The sequence below is a fragment of the Suricata suricatta genome, chromosome 12, assembly GCF_006229205.1.
Source record: "Suricata suricatta isolate VVHF042 chromosome 12, meerkat_22Aug2017_6uvM2_HiC, whole genome shotgun sequence".
Lineage (NCBI taxonomy): Eukaryota > Metazoa > Chordata > Mammalia > Carnivora > Herpestidae > Suricata > Suricata suricatta.
In genome coordinates, this window is record NC_043711.1 from 16,231,577 (window position 1) to 16,252,228 (window position 20,652).

The 20,652-nt window shown below is 54.8% G+C and overlaps 3 protein-coding genes across 10 annotated transcripts in view; 2 read left to right on the plus strand and 1 right to left on the minus strand.

Annotated features, from left to right (window-relative positions):
• The window catches only part of NBEAL2 (neurobeachin like 2), a 29,171-nt gene extending 22,914 nt beyond the window's left edge, over positions 1-6,257 (plus strand). For all 4 annotated transcript variants that reach the window (XM_029917733.1, XM_029917735.1, XM_029917734.1 and 1 more), the window contains 19 exons: positions 240-400; positions 499-815; positions 921-1,016; positions 1,359-1,483; positions 1,570-1,710; positions 1,871-2,001; positions 2,094-2,203; positions 2,309-2,426; positions 2,528-2,625; positions 2,932-3,048; positions 3,672-3,758; positions 3,843-3,952; positions 4,117-4,289; positions 4,390-4,484; positions 4,688-4,804; positions 4,903-5,061; positions 5,138-5,286; positions 5,522-5,657; positions 5,753-6,257. In XM_029917733.1, coding sequence (XP_029773593.1) covers positions 240-400; positions 499-815; positions 921-1,016; positions 1,359-1,483; positions 1,570-1,710; positions 1,871-2,001; positions 2,094-2,203; positions 2,309-2,426; positions 2,528-2,625; positions 2,932-3,048; positions 3,672-3,758; positions 3,843-3,952; positions 4,117-4,289; positions 4,390-4,484; positions 4,688-4,804; positions 4,903-5,061; positions 5,138-5,286; positions 5,522-5,657; positions 5,753-5,854 — 2,542 coding nt within the window. In that variant the 3' untranslated portion in view covers positions 5,855-6,257. The remainder of the gene's footprint in view (positions 1-239; positions 401-498; positions 816-920; positions 1,017-1,358; positions 1,484-1,569; positions 1,711-1,870; positions 2,002-2,093; positions 2,204-2,308; positions 2,427-2,527; positions 2,626-2,931; positions 3,049-3,671; positions 3,759-3,842; positions 3,953-4,116; positions 4,290-4,389; positions 4,485-4,687; positions 4,805-4,902; positions 5,062-5,137; positions 5,287-5,521; positions 5,658-5,752) is intronic.
• Positions 6,251-9,856, plus strand: LOC115274287 (death domain-containing membrane protein NRADD-like). 3 transcript variants are annotated; one of them, XM_029917738.1, is made up of 6 exons: positions 6,630-6,712; positions 7,341-7,432; positions 7,928-8,046; positions 8,717-8,900; positions 9,015-9,157; positions 9,254-9,856. In XM_029917738.1, the coding sequence occupies exons 2-6, from the start codon at positions 7,341-7,343 to the stop codon at positions 9,571-9,573; spliced, it is 858 nt and encodes a 285-aa protein (XP_029773598.1). In that variant the 5' UTR covers positions 6,630-6,712; the 3' UTR covers positions 9,574-9,856. The 3 variants fall into 3 exon arrangements, with proteins under 3 accessions (XP_029773597.1, XP_029773598.1, XP_029773599.1); XM_029917737.1 differs by lacking the exon at positions 7,341-7,432 and having other exon boundaries at positions 6,251-6,712; XM_029917739.1 differs by lacking the exons at positions 6,630-6,712; positions 7,341-7,432 and adding an exon at positions 6,728-7,020.
• Positions 9,857-12,366: 2,510 nt separating this feature from the next.
• SETD2 (SET domain containing 2, histone lysine methyltransferase) overlaps positions 12,367-20,652 on the minus strand; it is a 91,574-nt gene continuing 83,288 nt past the window's right edge. Inside the window, exons 18-20 of one of the 3 annotated variants that reach the window (XM_029918811.1) lie at positions 15,481-15,561; positions 13,517-13,618; positions 12,367-13,191 (exon numbers count right to left, since the gene is read on the minus strand). In XM_029918811.1, coding sequence (XP_029774671.1) covers positions 13,030-13,191; positions 13,517-13,618; positions 15,481-15,561 — 345 coding nt within the window. In that variant the 3' untranslated portion in view covers positions 12,367-13,029. The other 2 variants (XM_029918812.1, XM_029918813.1) reach the window with 2 other exon arrangements.

The following is a 20,652-nucleotide window of genomic DNA, read 5'->3' on the forward strand; positions in this document are numbered from 1 at the left end:
GAGAGCTGTCTAGCAGAACTGAGAATGACTCTTTCAGAACTGGGTACCCCCTGGGCAGGACTGAGACACACAAACCAGACCAGCATGGGGGCCCCCCAGAACAGGGGAAGCCAGGAGTAGGAGTTGGTGTCATGACCAGACATTCAGGGGCCAAGGTTTGGGGTGGGGACTAGGGTCAGTGGGCACTGGACCCTGGACAGTCCTAGACCCTTGAGCCTGAAGCGGGTGCTGCCCCCCAGGATGCAAGCAGCGGAACTGGACGAGCAGCATGAGAAGCTGGTGCTGTCTGCTGAGTGCCAGCTGGTCACAGTGGTGGCGGTGGTCCCAGGGTTGTTGGAGATCACCACACAGCACGTGTACTTCTACGATTGCAGCGCCGAGCGTGTGGAAACCGAGGAGGGTGCGTCTATTGGAGCTGGTTAGAAGGACGTCAGGGGGCGGCTTGGGTCTGGCAGGGCATGGGTGAGTGACTTCTGCCCCTGATGTCTGTCTGCACAGGCATCGGCCACGACTTCCGGCGCCCACTCGCCCAGCTGCGTGAGGTCCACCTGCGGCGTTTCAACCTGCGCCGCTCAGCCCTCGAGCTCTTCTTCATCGATCAGGCCAACTACTTCCTCAACTTCCCGTGTAAGGTGGGCGGGACCACAGCTTCGTCTCCTTGGCAGGCCCCCAGGCCCCAGCCCTGCATCATCCCACCCCACACCCAGGTACGGAGCCAGGTGTACTCGTGGCTCCTGCGCCTGCGCCCCCCGGCTCAAGGCTACCTAAGCAGCCGCTCCCCACAGGAAATGCTGCGTGCCTCTGGCCTCACCCAGGTGAGAGGCCTCAAGTGTGGGGGGTGGGTAAGGTCAGGGCCCTGCAGTTGGGAGGAGTGCCAGACAGCCCAGTTGGCTCACCTCTTGCCTGCCCCTGCCCCCCAGAAATGGGTACAGCGTGAGATATCCAACTTCGAATACTTGATGCAACTCAACACCATTGCAGGGCGGACCTACAACGACCTGTCTCAGTACCCTGTGGTGAGGGTCCACTCCTTCCCTCTGCCCCTACCCCTCTGGTCTGCCAGCCCTGGTTCCAGTGTAGGTGCTGTGGGGGGTGCCGCCTGATACCTGGCCTCTGTTCCCTGCCCCTCCCCCTGACACACCCAGCCACCCTCCCCCACTCCCCCCGCTGGCCTCTCTTCTCCCTGAAGGGAATCCTGGTACGGACGGACTGTCTTGCTTCCCTGGGGTCCCTCTAAGTGGTGTGCCCCTATCTGGAGGCTCTGCCCATCTTCCTGAGGGCGAGGGCAAGGGCGGGGCAGGCTGGGCAGACTGGCCATCGGGACCCTCATGCAGCTCCTTCCTTGGGTGGGCGGCCAGTTCCCCTGGGTCCTGCAGGACTACGTGTCCCCAACTTTGGACCTCAGCAACCCGGCCGTCTTCCGGGACCTGTCCAAGCCCATCGGTGTGGTGAACCCCAAGCATGCCCAGCTCGTGAGGGAGAAGTGAGCGTGTGGGCAAGACTGGGCTTGGGGGCTGGGCTGGGCCAGGGTAGGGCTTCTGCTGACTCTTCTGCTACCTGCGGCTGCAGGTACGAGAGCTTCGAGGACCCTGCGGGCACCATTGACAAGTTCCACTATGGCACCCACTATTCGAACGCGGCAGGCGTGATGCACTACCTCATCCGTGTGGAGCCCTTCACCTCCCTACACGTCCAGCTGCAGAGTGGCCGGTGCGGCTCGGGGTGGCTGGCGGGTGGCAGGGGTGAGGGGGGGTGGTTGCTGAGATGAGGGGGAGAGGCCGGTCCTCAGGTGTCCTGGGCCCTACAGCTCCACGCTCGCCCTCCCTGTCCCCATTCTCCCCACGTCACTTTGGCCTGTGCTCTCCCCCAGCTTTGACTGCTCAGACCGGCAGTTCCACTCAGTGGCGGCAGCCTGGCAGGCCCGCCTGGAGAGCCCCGCCGACGTGAAGGAGCTCATCCCAGAGTTCTTCTACTTCCCTGACTTCCTGGAGAACCAGAATGGTAAGAGCTGGCATGGGGCCGGGAGGCCAGCGCACATAGGCTGGGGGTGGCCAGGGAGCAGGTGACAGCGAGACAGCTGACCTCCCTGGCAGGCTTCGACCTGGGCTGCCTCCAGCTGACCAACGAGAAGGTGGGCGACGTGGTGCTGCCGCCGTGGGCCAGCTCTCCTGAGGACTTCATCCAGCAGCACCGCCAGGCTCTGGTGAGGACAGGAACTCAGACAGGCGGACAGCCGGGGCTGAGGGTCAGGGGTGGGGGTGGGGGGGTCAGCTGCCTCTGAACTGACTGGCCCCCTCCCCGCCCCCAGGAGTCGGAGTATGTGTCTGCCCACCTGCACAAGTGGATTGACCTCATCTTTGGCTACAAGCAGCGGGGACCAGCCGCGGAGGAGGCCCTCAATGTCTTCTATTACTGCACCTATGAGGGTGGGCAGTGTGCTGGACTCAAGTGGGGGCGGGGCACAGGTGAGGAGGGCTGAGGGCAGAGGGCACAGAGGGAGCCCTGACTGCTCTGCCTCCCTGCCCAGGGGCTGTGGACCTGGACCATGTGGCAGATGAGCGGGAACGGAAGGCTTTGGAGGGCATTATCAGTAATTTTGGGCAGACTCCCTGTCAGCTGCTAAAGGTAAGGCCAGCTCGGAGGTTAATGGTCAGATATGGGGCACCCGGGTGGCTCAGTCACTTAAGCATCGGACTTCCGCTCAGGTCGTGATCTCACAGTTCGTGAGTTCAAGCCTTGTGTCTGGCTTTGTGCTGACAGCTTGGAGCCTAGAGCCTGATCAGATTCTGTCTCCCTCTCTCTCTGCTCCTCCCCTGCTCATGCTCATGCTCTGTGTCTCTGTCTCTCTCTCAAAAATAAATGAACATTAAAGAAAAAAGATAACAGTCAGGGATGCCCATGCTATGGTGCTGACTGGCCACTTGCCCACAGGAGCCACATCCAGCTCGGCTATCAGCAGAAGAGGCAGCCCAACGCCTTGCACGTCTGGACACTAACTCGCCTAGCATCTTCCAGCACCTGGACCAGCTCAAGGCCTTCTTTGCAGAGGTGAGGGGAGGCAGGGCTCCATCTTTCTGCTCCATGAAATGGGTTTAACTTCACTGTCCTTACCAACCTCTTGGGGCAGATGGAAAACCTGAATCAAGACCACTGGTATTAGATACCTTTGGAGAAGAGGGAACAGGAGAGGATGTGGGAGTGGAGGTGGAGCACCTTCTTTGCCAAGGCCAGGACAAGGTGTTGGCTCACTGAGCAGTCTCTGAAAACCTTAGGAAGACTAGAAGGAAGGGAATCTGGCCTTGAATGCTGCTTTCCTCACCTTCACACTTATATCAGAATGCCCCCAGGCCCAATATTTTTAGTTTTTCCTCTTCTGCTGCCAGCAGGCTGGGGAGATGGAAGTAACAGGGTTGGAGGACCAAGGTGGAGATCAAGCTTGAGATTCTGAAGGACCTTCCGTGTCCATCCCTGCTTCTCACTCCCTTTCCAAGATGCCCTCCTGAAGGTCCACTGAGCTCTCCTGTTTCTCAGAAGGACCTCTGCCTCTATGATGCCTCGTGTTTGGCCACTGGGGGTTGAGAGGAGAGGAAAGAAGGGCACCCAAGGCTTCACGTAGGGGCGTGGAGCACCCGGCCACTCAAGCATGGCTAGCCCAGTCCTCTACTCTGCAGGTCATCAGTGACGGCGTGCCCCTGGTCCTGGCCCAGGTTCCTCACCGGCAGTCCCACTCCATCATCCAGGGCTCCTCAGACCTGTTGGTAAGTGCACCAGGCAGAGCCCATCTGAGCTGCACCCCTCTCTGACTCCGCCCCACACCCACCTCTGCCCCCTCTTGCCCACAGGTGACCGTGAGTGCCAGTGGGCTCTTGGGCACTCACAGCTGGTTGCCCTATGACCGTAACATAAACAACTACTTCAGCTTCAGCAAAGACCCCACCACAGTCAACCCCAAGTAGGACACAGGGACGTGGGCAGGGGTGGGCTCTAAATACCCTGGCCCTTGACTCGTCTCCTGACCCAGTCAGATCATGGGCTGGTGGCAGGGTCTGGCCAAGGTCTCTGAGGGCCTGGGTCTCCTTGGCCCAGCCTCACCTGCCATCACCCTCACTGGAACAGGATGCAGCGACTGCTGAGTGGCCCATGGTGGCCAGGCAGTGGTGTGAGCGGGCAAGCCCTGGCAGTGACCCCGGACGGGAAGCTGCTGTTCAGTGGTGGCCACTGGGATGGCAGTCTGCGAGTGACCGCACTATCCCGGGGCAAGCTGTTGAAGCAACTCAACCGCCACCTTGGTAATGGGCAGCCTTGGACGTGGGGTGGTGCAGGTGGGGGGAGCTGGCCAGGGAGGGTGTGACTACTCTGCTGCACCTGTCCCCTCCCCTCCCCATGCAGATGTGGTGACGTGCCTTGCATTGGACACCTGCGGTATCTACCTCATCTCAGGCTCCCGGGACACCACGTGCATGGTGTGGCGGCTCCTGCAGGAGGTATGCTGGGTGGGCAGCCCCGTGGGGCACCCAGAGTCCAAGCCTGCCCTTCTCTCTACTACCGTGAGCAAGGCTGGGGCTCCACGACCCTCCAGCTCTCTGGCTTTGGACAAGGCCGTCACTTTCCTGAGCCTTAGCCTTCTTACTCAGGGGCCAGGGTAGTGAGATGTGCCCAGTTCTGAGCCAGCCCTGGCTCCCTACAGGGTGGTTTCTCGGTGGGACTGGCATCAAAGCCCGTGCAGGTCCTGTACGGGCATGAGGCTGCAGTGAGCTGTGTGGCCATCAGCACTGAACTCGACATGGCTGTGTCTGGATCTGAGGTGTGTGTGCGCCTGTGCCCAGGGGAGGCCAAGTTTGCTAGGCAATGCCCCTGGAGATTAAAGACCCCTGCCCAGCACCCTAAGCTGCCTTCCCACAGGATGGAACTGTGATCATCCACACCATACGCCGTGGCCAATTTGTGGCAGCACTACAGCCCCCAGGGGCCACGTTACCCGGACCTGTGTCCCACCTGGCGCTGGGGTCTGAGGGCCAGATTGTGGTACAGAGCTCGGCGTGGGAGCGTGTGGGGGCTCAGGTATGGAAAAGGGGTGCTCAGCCAAGAGAGGGGTAGTTGATGTTCTGTCCTTGCTGACACCTCTTGCTTCTTCCAGGTCACCTACTCCTTGCACTTGTACTCAGTGAATGGGAAGTTACGGGTTTCACTGCCCCTGGTAGAGCAGCCCACAGCCCTGGCGGTGACAGAGGACTTTGTTCTGCTGGGCACAGCGCAGTGTGCCCTGCACATCCTCCACCTGAACAAGTGAGTCCCACTATTTATGAGTTCATGGATCCTCAGGGTGGTAGTCACTGTAAGAAGATACTAGGGGGTGATATCCCCCCCACCCTGCCCCTCTCCAGCATGTACCCATAGCCCTGTACATGTCCGTGGGCACATTCTTCACCGCTGTCTCCATGGGCAGAGAAGAAGGTACCTGGGAGAATGAAGAGACTCAAAGCTAACTTACACTTGAGAGTATATCCCTCCCTCCCTGCAGACTGCTCCCAGCCGCACCTCCTCTACCCATGAAGGTGCCCATCCGAAGTGTGGCTGTGACCAAGGAGCGCAGCCATGTGCTCGTGGGCCTGGAGGACGGGAAGCTTATCGTGGTGGGCGCGGGGCAGCCTTCTGAGGTGAGGATCAGGGCAGGGCGGGCCTCGATGAGGGGGGCGGGGGGCGGGCGCGACGGTCCTGGCCCACTTCTCCCGGTTCCTGCTTCCCCCCTCAGGCGCGCAGCAGCCAGTTCGCGCGGAAGCTGTGGCGGCCCTCCAGGCGCATCTCCCAAGTGTCCTCGGGGGAGACAGAGTACAACCCTGGAGAGGCGCGCTGACAGCCGCCACGCCCCACTGCGTAGGCTCCTCCCCCAGCGGCTCCGCCCTTGGAGGCACCGCCCAGGAATCCGGCGGGAACTCGGAGGAGGAGACCCAGCGGCCGCGGCCTAGTTCCGGCCCGGCTCCGGGGGTGGGCGGGACCCCACCCCCCACCCCCGCCCAGCTCAGGGATTGGTGGGCGGTTCACTCCAGGAAGTCCCGCCCCTCGCCGGCAGAGGGGCCGTCTGGAGTCCGGCACTGGCCTAAGAGGCAGCACTGCACTTTTTGCACAGCTGTGGGGCGGGAGCTCAGGCTCCCCAGCCCCGCATCCCGGCAGAGCACGGGGACCGGACTGTGGCCTTAATCTCTAAAGGCGGCCCCTCGCTCTCCCGGTCTTGGCAATAAACCTGGCCTGATTTTGTAGCTCTTTCGCCTCCGAGTATGCGTGCGCGCGGCGTCTCCGCCTGCCTAGGCCACCGTCCTGGTCTCGCGTCCCCCTGGCCCGTGAGCCTACCGGAGCGGCTCGTCCCCTCCGCATTGCCTCAGTTTCCCCAGTCGCGCCGTCCCGGTTCCTGGGGACCTCGCCCACAGCTCCTCCCCTGTCTGTGGTTCCCGGCGCCCAGCGCGCCCCCGCAACAGTTCCGCATGTGTGCATGTCCCTGCGCGGGGAGGGGCCAAGGACGGCCGCGCCCCCGCGCGCCCCCGCGCTTCCCTGCACTCGGGCCTAGGCCGCTCCTCCGTGGGCCACCCGGGGCCGCTCGTCGCCCGCCGCGCGCCGGAGGTGGCGTCCTCGGGGACTCCACGCAGCCGTCCTGGCTAGCCCAGGACGCCGCCAGCCCGAGTGGTTCCCGGGAGCCTCCGAGGGACGGCCGCTGCAGGTCAGGAGAGGCGTGGGGATAGAGACCGGGTCTTTCTGGACCCGGAGAGACGAGGGCTGCTTTTCTGTCCCCTACCTCGAGGCCCGCGATCCCACGGGTGTCGTCCGTCGTGCCGGCGTCTGTTGTGGGCATGTGCGGGCGTATTTTGTGACGTGGAGAGTGTGTGTGTGTGTGTGTGTGTGTGTGTAGGCAGGGATTGGGGGAGAGGCTCCAGCCAGGCGGCAGCTCGGGGTGGGGCCTGGCAGTGGCCAGGCGCTCTAGTCCCAAGCCCACCTGCCAACCGGGAGCCGGGAAGGGCCCCTTATATGGTAAGCGACTCAGATGTACAAGCCCCATTCGTGGCAAGGACCACCACAGTCTCTGTCCCAGACCCACTTGCAGACTGGGCGGGGAAGTGAGTTTGGAGACAAGGCCGGATGTGGTAGTGGATGTCGGGGAGTTAGAGGGCCTTCCCCCAGGTTTCTTCTCCATGCCTTCCCAGCAAGATCCCTCCTCAGCCCAGAGGAGGCTTCTCTGCCCAGGCCTTAGGAAGCAGGTCCCGCAGGATCACCCCGTGGTCCACATGGGCCCTGGGACTGAGTAGTCCTGGCCTTTAGGTTTCTGGTCTCAAGGCCCTCTCAATTCCCAGATGAGAAAGGACCAGGGGGCCTCTGAGCCCATATACTCTCTGCCCTCGCTGAGCCCACCAAGGAGTTCTCCTATCCAGTTTCTGAGCAGAAGGTGAGGGCTAGATACCGACCTGGAGGCAGGAGAGGGGCCACAGGCACTCCAGGGAGTCCTGCCTTAGGGTGTTGGGTTCCCGGGCTCATGCTGAGAAGTCTGGGGGAGACTCCCACTAAGCAAGCCGCTGGCCCGGCTCTGGCTGCAGTTGGCGATGGGAGTTTCTGGTTCTCCCATGTTATCCCTGGACTCTGACCCTGGGTTTGCTAAGGTCTTTGAGATAGGATGGTTTCCAGTGGGCTCCCCTCCATCCTGAGCTGCACCCTGGCTCCTGCAGCTTTGGCCGGGGGGCGGGGGGGGGGGGGCTAGCTCTGTCAACCTCACCCCCATCTGACACTGGAGGAAACTGGTCCAGGTTGGTGAGTGGGGAGGAGTGGGGGAGGTAATCAGCTCTAGGGTGAATCAGGATGGAGTGAGCCAGGAGAGAGGGACAGGCTTTACCAAGGGACTCCTGACATCAGGCCTGAGGAATTTCTCCTGTCTCACTACACATAGCCCCTTTTGGAGTATCCCAGCTCCTTTGCCTGAGTGTTGGAATCTTCTCCAAGGGATGCAGTCTGTGGGAGCGCTGCTAGCCAGCAGAGCCATGCTTCACAACGCCAGCCACAGCGAAGGTAAGGTGCACGTGGGTAGGTAACTGTCGATCCAGGTTTGGGGGCACTGGGTAGGTGGGTGGGTCACACACAAGTCCAGTTACAAGCTCTAGAGTCCCTGTACCCTGTGCCTTACCTGCACCCGACTGTGGAAATTACTGGCCTCCGGGCAGAAGCGAACAGCAGCATTTACTTGCCTTCCAGCTCAGCTTTATTTTGTACAAACCTACAAGGTCTCGTGTGCAGAGGCCCCGGTGGGGACCAACACGAATCCGTTGGCTCTCACGGACTTGGTGGGAGAGACAGCACGCACAGTTTAATGCTCCAGTAGACAGAGGAGGTACAACAGGAGCCAGGAAAGGTAGAGACTGGAAGAGATCAAGGAAGCCTTCCCAGAGTAGGTGGTACCTGCCAGTTTGTCAGAAGGAGCAAGTACAACCGCAAGAGCAGACATCTGGAAACCTGGGAGAAGGGTACACCTGGGACGGGGGCGTGTCCCAAGAGTGGTGAGCACAGGGGAGGCTCTGAGAGATGAAGGCCGACCAGCTCCTGATGCCATGCTCTGAGTTTTTGACTCTATGTAGTAGGGACTGTTGTTTCAAACCTTTTTGGCAGCAAAGTCTAAGTGAGGCTACCAGGGACCCTAGCCTTAATTCCTTGCCCTTGATCCTGTTTGTTCTTTCCTCTACAGATAAGACCTGGAGGATGCAGGACAGGGACAGGGAAGAGGTATGGGGAGGGGGAGCCCTGGCCCCCAATACCTCCTCCCCATTCCTCCCTGAGCCTCCAGGGGCCTCAGGCAGCATTATCCCTGTCTACTGTGCCCTCCTGGCCACCGTGGTCCTCGGTCTACTCGCCTATGTGGCCTTCAAGTGGTAGGTAGTCTGGGCACTGCCCTGTGGCACACCCTCCCTCATGCCCTCCCAGCCAGCGCCCTCTGTCTCAGTGAAGGCTGGAACAGGTTGGCAGGTCCCCTCTACTCCCCGCAGCTGGCGCTCACGTAAACAAAGACAGCAGTTGGCCAAAGCTCGGACCGCAGAGCTGGGGACCTTCGACAGGGACCAGAGGCACGGAGACAGCGTTGTCTTCCTGGACAATCCTAGTGCTCGGGAGCCCTCCGTCCCCAGCCAGGGTGAGCCCCCTTTCCCAATATTTCCCCTTTCACATCTGGCTGTGCCGTAGCACCCGGCCCACCTGACCCTCTCGTGCCCCTCGTCCCCCACCCTAGGGCCACATCCTGAACTTGGCTGCCGGCTCTACCTTCACCTCCCTCAGCAGCAGCAGGAGGAAGTGGAGCGGCTCCTGGAAGCACCAGGCGAACCTGACAAGGGCTGGCAGGGCCTGGCAGGCCGCCTGGGCTACCAGACTGATGCTGTGGAGGTCATGGCCCGGGGCCAGGGGCCCGCCTGCACCCTGCTGAGGGACTGGGCTGTCAAAGGCGGCAGTGGTGCCACCCTTGGGGTCCTAGAGGATGCCCTGACTGCCATGGGCCGCGAAGACGTGGTCCAGGTCCTGCGCCCCCCGGCTGAGGGCTGCTCTGTGGTGTGAGCAGTGCCGCCACAGCCTGGCCTCTCAGGGGATCTGCTCTGGTGCTTTTCCTTTCCTGGGCTTCCTGGCACTGGTGGCCTCAGCCTGCCTTGCTCTGGGGGGGACCCAGAAGGTCCAGTTGCCACTCAGCTCCCGTTGCTCTGCCTTCCTCCAGGACGGGGACCAGGCTGTGGGGGGTAGTTAGCAGTGAGGAGTGGTCCTGCCCTCCTCCCTCATTTAGCCTCAACTGTTTTTTTTCTATTTTTGTATCTCATATTAAAGGCAACTTTGGACGCCTGTGCCACCTCTGACTCCTTGGGCCTGACAGACAGTTGGGTGGCTATGAGGCAGAGGCCCAGGAAGAGGGTCCACGGGGACGTGGGAAGAGCACGTGGGAGGAGCACGTGAGCCCGCAGGCAGTGCGCTTCTGGAGAAGATGCGAGCACTCTGGAGGCACAGGCCGAGTTCGCATCCTGCACCTGCCATTCGCTGGCTGTGCATGTCAGGGAGCCATTTTTACCTTTCTGAACTTTAGCTTTCTTAGCTGGAGAACAGTAAACAGAATGTGCCGTTTGGTAGGTTCCCCCCCACCCCCACCCCACCCCTAGACTCTCAAACTGGCACTGAGAGGCCTTGGATTTGAGACCATTTTTGTGACTTCTGCTGTGACTGGCACCAAGAGGAGGCTGGAGGCAGACTGGCCCTGGGAAGCCAGGGCCTTAGGTCACCACTAGATGAGAAAAAGGAAGAATGGCTCTCCTCTAAGACCCGTGCTCCAGACTCCGGAGGGCATTCCAAACATGCTTCCACAGCTGCTTCCATGGTTTCCACACAAGCCAAGGGCAAGCATGCTGGTCATCCCACCCACCTGAGGGGCAGCTGAGGGCAGGGCGGCTGCAACCAAACCGCCCGCACCCACGCATCCCCTCCCGCTCTGCAAGGAAGAGCAGGCTGGCTGGCAAGGGCCTTTGGAAGGTTCCTCCAGCGGACAGGCCCTGCTCAGGAAGGAGCAGTGGCTGGCATCCATGAGGCTCAGGGCTTGAGCAACACAGCCACCCAAGTTCAGGAGTCGTGGGATTCTGTGGTGGCCCAGGGAGGCCTCGGGTGGATCCTGTCCTCTTGCTGAGAGGTGACGGGGCTGGCTGCTCCACGAGTACTGAACACCGGGCTGCTGCTACCGTTGCACCTCCGAAACCGTTAGCCAGGATTGCTTAACCGTAGAAAGCTTGTCCTTAAAATAAGGAAGGGGAGGTTTACAGCCACTTCCATCCTGAGGTGACCCTTGGGCAATAAATAGCCCAGGAGGGAGTAGGAAAGGCTCAGCGTCCAGTCCTCTAAAGTGAGACCAGTGCACTTGACCTCCAGGCTACCTGGGCAGGGAGTCGCCTGCCCAGAGGGCTCTCAAGGATTGGACAGGCGATGAGAGGGGCACCAAACAGCTTCCGGATTAGCGGGTGCCCCTTCTCACAACTGAGGGGACTGGAGTCTGAAGATGTCAAGCGGTGTGTGAAGGGGAAAGATTTTGAAAACAGGGAGCTAAGCTAACAATTTCTCTTCAAAGGTGTCCTATCTGAAACTCAGCTTCCTGGTCACCACCCTTTAACAGACAGCCACCTAAATTTCCTCGGAAAATCTGAAACCTGGAGCTTCAGGTCAGACCATGAGTTTGACTTGGTTGCGTGCGAGCAGCAGCAGGACACGGGGCCACACCCCTGCACCACAAACCCACCCAAAAGAGAAACACTCCCTTTTAATGTGCACATTAACTGAAACATTCTCTGTAATAACTTAAAAATGTTAAGAGGGGAGTCCATCCATTTGATCTAATAATGTACTTTAAATAGTTTTGAAGGCTGCAGTAGCATGGGAAAACACTGGCTATATTGTTAAATAGGTGTTTCCCCATGCTAATGATTAGGACTTTAAAATAGGTGTTGTTCTCCTTCATTAACAATGGGGATCTGAGGAACTGAATTTTCCTCATCTAAACAACGCCAACTGCTGTTCTCAGGGTTGTAAGGATCGAATGAGCACAACCTGAGCACAAAAGGTGCCCAGCATAACACTCGGCAGGCAGCAGGCGAGTGCCCAGGCGTTCACCCTGCCCAAGACTTTGCAGGCCACAGCCCCTTCTCCAACGGCGTTGCTGAGGGAAGCAATAGCCCTGGTGAGGAAGAGATGGGACCAGTCTCTGTAAAGATGGCCGCAGACTGGCCTGAAGCCTTCAGCTCTTTTCACAGCTCAGACAGCTGGTCCATCAAAGAGTGATGGGGGAGAGGGGTTGCCACCGAGCCTTGCATCCTCCAGGAGCTGCCCACTCTCACAGCCTGTGCACTGTACCCCGTTACAGAGGTCCTCTAGTGTCCAAGCCCAGTGTCAGGATGCATGGTGGGGGAGGTCAAGGAACCCAAACATCAAAAGAGCATTCCAGTGAGCTTGGGGAAGTCAAGTTCTGGAGTAATGAGGGCCAATGCCTCTCCTCAGCCAGGAGGTATAAAGGGGAATTCTCGTGCCCTTCTCCAGACTGACCTATCAACCAAAGTAAAGAAGCCCCAGAGCCAGTGAGCCGTTGGGCCCACCTCCTTTGCTCTGGAATACATGTTAAAGCTGACTCCACCCCGAACACAGCCACAAGAGCCCAGGGCCAGAAGTGTCTGTCACAGTGGGACCTGTTGGGAACAAGGCCTGTGATGAACTCCAAGCTCAAGGATTAACTCTGGACTTCACACTCCTATGGCCACCATCTCTCCTTTCTCCAGTGACAGCACTATATACAAACAGGCTTGACTAGCCTTTAGGGAACACACATGCCAAGTTCTTTAATTGATTTTATTTTTTACATAAAAAGTTCAGTAAAAATTGGATAAAGTAAAGTGATTTTAAGCAGTAAATCAATCTTATCAACATAGCACAAGGCTGGCCGAAACCACAAGGCAGCCTGCTTTGGAATATTTACATGATAACAAATTAAACCTTGCAGGAGAACTTAAACTGTCCTTACAAAGTCTTCCTGTGATCTAGCACATAGAGGCTAAAAGCGAAATGAAAAACAAACAAAACCAGGAAAAAACAAATTATTTTCAATATATTCACATATACATTAAAATATAATACAGATCGTCAGGGTGAGGGGTCGTGGGTGGGGATGCGCATGGGTCTGTGCGCTGACAGCACCGCCAAGGAGGAGACCCAGGTTGGGAGTGGGGCTAGGCCTGGCCAGGATCTTAGCGGGGTCCTTCCCTAAGCCCTTGCCTCTGGTGGGGCTCCAGACACACCCCAACAGCTAGTGACCAGGGATCACTTGTAGATGGAGCTCGTTTTCGTGGCTTTCAGTTGAAACCTGCAGGTCTGAATTCCCCAGGGCGATGCGTCACCAGTAGCAAGGCCCTGACGGAGGGGTGGGGCGGCGGGCCACAGGGTTTCTTCTCCCGAGTCTGTCCTACCTGCTCGCCTGTCCTCCCACCCTAGCCCCACCAGTCACTCTAATTCAGTGTCCTCTTTGGGTTTGTAAACAGCCCCAAACTTCTGCATGTACTTCTTAATATACTCCTTGGTTTTGTGTTTCACATTCTCATTGCACTCCAGGTCCTCAGGGTTCTTACAGTACTTCAGCTCCTTATTCATAACGCCATGTGTCAGCTGTCCAGGACACAAGAAGAGAGACCACAGTGGAAATGATTCAGGGGAGGGAAGCCAGCCTGGTGCCTCAGGGCCCTTCTTACCAAGACTGGGGTTGTTAAGAGATAGGCTAGGGCAGGCTGGTGCTGGGGTCACCGGAAAGGGGAAGCTCAGCTCTGCAAGTCTGTTAGAGAACCACCAACGCTACCCTACCCTATCTTCTGAGACCCCCCCCACCCTCTTCCTGGGTTCCCAGCCCGGGCTTCTGGCAAGAAAAACCCACTTTCTGTGGTGAAGGGTACACAGTTTGCCCAGAACACCATCAGACCACAAGTGCAGGGGATACCTTGCGAGCTAGGTGTTTGAAGTCTTCAGTTGTGGTGATTCTTCCCACTTTGCAGTCAGGTTTCCGGTAAGGGTTCAGGCACTGGACAATGAACTGGGACATCTGTAGGCAGGAGAAAGTGCACACACTGCTCAAAAGTCCAGAGAGGGCAAGGGCCTGTGCTGAGGAAATAATCAGACAGCCAATCCTTCCCTTATCGTCGCTCAGACTGGCTGGTTTAGACAGAAAGATGCTACTCTGCTGCGGGGTAGGGTGGGGTGGGTGGAGGTGGGGACAGAAGAGGACCCTAGGTTGCCCCCCCGCCCAAAGGAAAGTGCTTCCTAAGAGAGACAGAGCAAGCCTGACTTCAAGCAGGAGGAGGAGAGCCAGGCCAGAACTCCACTGCTGAATCTCCTGGCAGCCCCAGGTTTTAGCTAATAAATCTCGTGCGCTTGGCAGAGAGTAGAATGAAGTTCTCTGAGCCCTGGAGGCATAGAGAGAGTGTGCCAGTGCTACCATCAGGAGGCTCAGCAACCCCAGAAACACAGGTATTTTGTTATAGAAGGTCACTTACATTCTGTGTGACACTTTTTTTTTTTTTTTTGAAACTAGGCTCTACGCCCAATGTGGGGCTTGAACTCAGGACCCTGAAATTAAGTCACATGCTCTAGGGACCGAGCCAGCCAGGTGCCCCAGTGTTACACTTCATTGATCCCTACCACACAATGTGAAACACGTGGAAGCATGTGTGGTGTGACAGCGTTGGGAGAAGACCCAGAGCAGGACCCTCTTCAACACACAACTCCAGTGTCCTCCCAAGCTGTCTCTGTGGCGTCTGTCCTACCCAGTGGCTCTCAAAAGAGACCCTGGCACAGGACCTCTGAAAGTATCTGCAGTGCTCAGATCCCAGGGCACAGAGGAAGCAAAGAGGTCAATGACAGCCATTTGGTCAGGAGGCACCCTAGACAGGGTCTACCCATCCCCAAAACTCAGGGGGATTCAGATGTTCAAAGGACAAGGCTAGATGATGAGGCAGGCACTAAACAAACAGCTGCTGGTTGGCTGAGCCGAAACACCAGTAACTTCATACAGGGACAGCAGGAAATTAAATTTTATCCCTGGAAAGGGCTTTTATTCAACATTTTTCTATGGTCTTCTGGCCTCAATACTCTCTCGCTTCAATCCACTTCCCCAAGTACAGCCAGGAATTCCTTCTTCCCAGCTCCAGGTCCCGCAGTGGGGCCCTGTCACTCCCAGACACACAGACCCTGTATGAAGAAGCACGAGACTGTTCAGCCTCATGTTCCAACACGCCTCACTACCCTGCGCAAAACCCCAGACTACTTATAATCCCCTGGAGGGATGAGGCTGTCTTTTGCTTCTGTACATTCTACGGCCTGAAGCTATGTGCCTCCTGACCCAGTGGCCCATTCCCTACCCGCTACACCAGAGCCCTTCCTGACACCCTGAACAGTGACCTCTAGCCCTGTGGTGGCGCACACTTCACACAACTGCCGTTACTTATTTACGGGTCTGTTTCCTCCAATAGTCAGTGAATCAAGACTGGAGTTTAGAACCTAGATGCCCTGAGGCAGACCAGGCAAGTGTCCTGACAGTGGAAAACACACACTTCAAGTAGCATGAAGAGAAGCTGCTTTCTCCTACTCCTGTGAGGATAAGGGAGCCACCAAATGAAAAACTGCAGAAACAGAATTGGACTTTGAGCCAGAGGGCCCGGATTCAGGTCTTCTATCTAGAACTTGCCTTCTCTGAACCTTAAGAGATCCTCCACCTGCATAAGAAGAATGACAATTCCTGTCTTGCCTACCTCAAGAGCTGTTATGGGGATGAAATGATAATGGATATGAAAATGCTTAATACCCACCTGTAAAGGACCATTCCAATGTGCCCTCATCAGGTGACAACTATACAGTCACATCACAGAAGGGAATGCCCTTCTGTGGGCAGGGTAGCCTAACACTTACCTCTTTCCTGAATACTTCTTTGCTTTTCTTAGCCAGCTCACTGGAGGTGTCTGCTTCTGCGGTCTTAGGCTTTTTTGATGTCTACGAATGCAAAAGACAACACAACAATGGTGGCGTGAGAGGTCATGTCAGTGACGCCCTGCATTTCCAGAACCCTCCTTCTTTCCCCCAGCTGGGACACCGACTCCATTCAGGAGCCTAAGTGGGCATGGCTTGGAGTCAGCTCGGCTGCTGTCACCAGTCTTGCCGCGTGTTTCAATCCTGGCATCTGGCTTTGGCCTCCTTCCTATATAAACCAAGTTTTCTGCCCTAGGTCAAAGTTACATCCGTGATGTAGCTACACATCTCAGTTGTTTCAGAGTCCCCTCTCCTGCAAAGGAATGTGCTGTGTGACATGGACCACTCAAATCCCTGTTCTGTGCTTCAATACCCATAGTGTCAGGTGAGGCCTAGACTCGGTGAGCCCCACCTCTCCTGGCTCTGACATTCTGGGATTCCAGGACAAAGGAAAATGCTCTGAAGACCTTTCACCATACAACTGGAAGGTCAGACCACACCACTGCCCGCCATCCAGGCCCTTTCACTCTCCATGGATACTTGTCACCTCTCCTCCAAAGGCAGAATTGGCCAGATTGTAGGAAACAGTCTCAGAATGCAGGAGTGGCATGGAAGGGGGTTGGGATATCCAGTTCAGGAATGAACTAAAGACCTATCACAGTACTGGGAGGAAGGAGACAGGGTCGCCCAAGTCCATGAACAGATGAGAGGATGCTAAGACACAGAAGACACTCCATCCGAGGATGGGAAGATGACGACAAACCTGAAAGTGCTCCCTTCTGGCTGTGCTGGAGTGGAGGCTGCCAAGTCCCCCTAAGAGGGCACTGCCAGCAGATATGGGGCGAGCAGCTGTGGCATCTGGAATGCCTGCCATGCAAGGCTATCCCCTGTACCTTTGCCCACACCAATCATCAAGTCCCTTGCTATTAAATGTGCTCCTCCACGGAAAAGATCTATGAGCATTCCCCTTTGAAAGATTTCAGATGGACCCAGCAGCCACAGTTGCTATGATGGGTACTTCATGTTTCTGCCAGCTGCTTGAGCAGAGAATTTTTCTGCTCCCAAACCACCCCCGAGTTCAGATTCCTCCATTTCCATAAACAGTATAAAGGCGCTGGCGATGAAGGAGCCGTTCAGCTCACTTTGCTCTGGACCAGGTCCAGAGAAAGGTGGAACTCCCTTGGCTTTGGGCTGCTACAAATCTGCTTTCTCTGATTTATTATAAAAGTTTTACATATTTTCCATTTTTCTACTTTCTGAGGCTGTGGGAGCAGGAGGGAGAGGGCAGGGCAGAAAGGGCAGATTCAACCTGTTTTCAGGAAACAAGACCAAAAAGCACACTGTAAGTCTATTTTCAAATGTTTTGCGGTTATTTTTTCCAGTAGCAGGGAGTGCGGCTGTACGTCACAGTAAGACCTCAGGTAGCAAGGGATCAAGAATTGCCTGAATAAGCCAAGGAGACCTCAACACACCCGCAGCTGTTCTCTTGTAGCTCTCGGAAACGAGCACCAATAGCAACGGCTACAGAAAGCCCCTGGAGGTATGACAACCATCTCAAGGCTCCTGATCCTAGAGGAGAGGCCAGGCTCTCAGTGAGGGTACTGTGTAAACAGAAATGTTCTGCTTCCCTCTGAAAGGGGTATGTGTTCAGAAAGCTAAATAAATCTAGCGCATATTTAACAGCTTTCTAATTTAATCTCTGACTTGGTGAGGTTGGTAGAGCTTTTTTAAAACAGTTACAGAGCTCAGTCCACTGGGCTCTGTCTTGGAGCTCTCATGGTCCTTCTGAGTGCTGAGCAACTGGGACTGAGAAAGGAAATGTTCAAATGAAGGGTGCCTAACTTTACACCATGAAATCATACACCAAAATGAAGTGCTCTAGGGAGTACTGAAATTCATGTATGCCTCTTGGTCTGTGGTCTGCAAATGGCATGTGAAATGATTTCAGAAACTGGTTAACACTTACTCAGGACCAACGCCAAGCAATACCAGGAGCCAGAGTCAGAGCCAAGGACAGCCCCTGATGGACACTAACATGAAAAACCTCCCTTACTCCAGAAAGGTCTCAATTAAAATGTTAGCATCTATACAATACATAAACTTTAAAAAACCTTCTCAAATGCCTACTGCCAATTAAAAATCCTTTAGCATCAGAAAGACCATTAGCTGGTATCAATGGTCCCCCCAAAAATATCAGGCTATCTCATGGGGTTCAAGAACATCTACCTGTGCTGCAAAAGTGGTGTCACTGAGATTCTAGGAACTCATCAGAGAGGAGAAAGAACTCTGATGGATGAAAAAGCTGTGTTTTCCCAGGGCCTCAGCAATAATCAGGTTGCCTTTTCCATCAGTTGCTTCATACAGGGCATCAGCCAATGGAGAATTCTGGTGGGAATCTATGAAGAGTGGCCAGATGGGAGCACACAATGAGATGCAAGCAGAGGGCCCGGTCAACAGCCAGAGCTTCCTGCCTTCAGCAACTCACCCTGTGGTCATCTGGGGCACGTCTGGACTCCAGGGAATCCGGCTGGAACATGACCAGATATGAATATGACAAGGAAGGCCCAAGTACCTTCACATGATTCAAGGTAAGGCTTCAAGTCTTTCTAGCTAAAAAGGGAATGACTTCAAGCTTACTGGTTGGCTCTGATAACCACATACTGGCTGGGTAACAGGGCAAAGGCGAACTTCACCCTTTATTATACAGAGATGACCATGTCATGAAGCCCATGTGCCTTGGAACTTAGGAGTGTGGGGCTGGCTGAAATGAGTCCTGCCAGAGAGAGAGCATGATATACCCACCTAATGCTTCTTTCTCCTTGAATTTAAATGCCCTTTGGAACATGAAATGGAAGATGTTATTCAAGGAGGAACTTTATCTTTCAGGGCAGCATGAATCCAGAAGCAGAAGTTGAGCTTATCAGAAACACTACACACGATTCAACCAAATCTCTGCAGTGTCTGAGCCTGTATATGTCAATTAAAAGGTTATGAAAGAAGGAGCCCTGAAAATAAGAAAAGCTCAATATATTCTGTTTTGGAGGTGCCATCACCTTTGGTAGCAAATAGAGCAAAATTATTTAGTTCAGTGTTTGGCTCTAGATAAGGCACCACACTTCGTTCTGTCAAGAGAAAAAAAAAAGGTGTGGGTTAGGGAAGGGAGGATTGGACAGGAGCAAGAAGATCTTTAAGGCAGTTTCTAGAAACAGTGTTTCAAAAGTCTAACTGGATTACACATAGGCCCCATCCATTTCCCTCAGAGAAAAGTGGAGCTGAGAAAGCTGGAACTAAGGTCCTTAAAGACATCTCTGCGAACCGGAAGGCCTCCTACTCTTTCCATCTGGCCCTGAGTGCAGCACAGCCCTGGGGGCTTCTCTCTGGGTCCCCAGCCCAAGGAGGTTGTGCTTATGGGCCACTTAAGCATCTGCTCTGCAGAGATCTGGGCTCTGGTTTCTGACAGGCCTCTTGCAAATCTTGATTTCCTGGTTCCCTCTCTATTGCTGGGAAATGATTTCATATGGCATCCTTTTGTAAACTGCCCCAATGCCAAAGATGGGACCACCAACTGAGCAAAGACTCATGGCCTCCGATCCCATCCTTTTCCAACTCTGTCAATTCAACAAACACTCTACAGCCACTCTTTTAACATAACATGGTTACACTCAGGACACCTACTACACTTGTGTCTGAATGTTAATTAGAAGCCAGAAGATGGTAGTAAAAACGGCTGTCTCTCAATCATGCAAGCAGTCAGCAATGGTTCATGTCTTGGACCTCAAAGGGAAGGCTGAACTTTACACTCACCAAATGACGGATGATGGAAGAGAGCACAAGATGACCAAGAGGAGGGAACAACACTGGAGGAAAACAGAGAAGGAGGGCTCTCACAGACGCTTAGTCTCAGCATTAAAAGCTTTCAAAACCACCCATCCAGTACCACATAGCACTCTTCAAAGAATTCTCTGCCCATTACACACCTCCCCCCATGTAGATACCATATACCCTTAAGGTTTCAAAAAAACACCAATTTACTGATTTCTCAAACCTAGCTACAACTGCCTATTAGCCATTCCTACCCAAAATTTTGTAAGGAGCTCAAATTCCATAATGAACTTATTTCCAAACCTTTTCTTGATCTTTCCTTCATCTCCCAGACTGAATTAGTGGGATCTTATCCCACCAACCAATAAATGAGGATGGTGGGCCATCTTTGCCTCTTCCATACCCACTTGTGTTTGCAAAGCCTTAACCACAATGCCTCTCAAATGTCTTTGCATGAATTCCCAACATCTCCACTCTTAGTCCCTCACTTGGCCTAAACTATTCTAACACTCTCCAGTCTGATCTTCCCTACTACAAATCTCAACTTTTCAAATGAGCCTGTTCTGCTCCAGGGGAAAACATTTGCCGGTCTGATTCCCCGGCTTTAAAAGCATTCACTGGCTCCCAAGTACTTATTATACAATAATCACATTAGTAGGACACCAAGATCATAAGATAATTTAAATAGGACTTCTCCCTATTTTTTGTTTTGTTCACTACCCCGTATGCACCAAACTCACCCAAATACATTCTTCCCTATATACACTGTGTCTTGTCCTGACCTTATGCCTTTGCAAAAACTGCTTGCTCTACCTAGAATGCTCCTTCCTGCCCCACACTGGCTATAAGGTAAAATCATGTTTTGTGACATTTCACTGACACATCTTCCCAAACCATTAATCATTGTGCTCCCATAGCATTTTGTACATACTTTTTAATTTTTTTTTTTATTTTAAGTAGGCTCCATGCCCAACCTGGGGATCAAACTCATGACCCTGAGACCAAGAGTCACATGCTCTAGTGACTGAGCCAACCAGGAGCTCCTGTACATACTTCTAATATAGCAATTATCCCACTATTGTTTGGTTTATATATGTGGCTATTTCTTTAGAATAAACTTCTTGAAGACTAGTATTCAGTTTTTTTTCTTTTTCTATCCCAAATACCTCACACAAAACATGTAAATTAATGAAAATTCACAGTAGTATACTCTGTACCTCTAAGGGGATTAAAATCTATATGAAGGCCCTAAAGATGAGAAACACCCCACAGGCATCCTTCTCCTATCTTTTG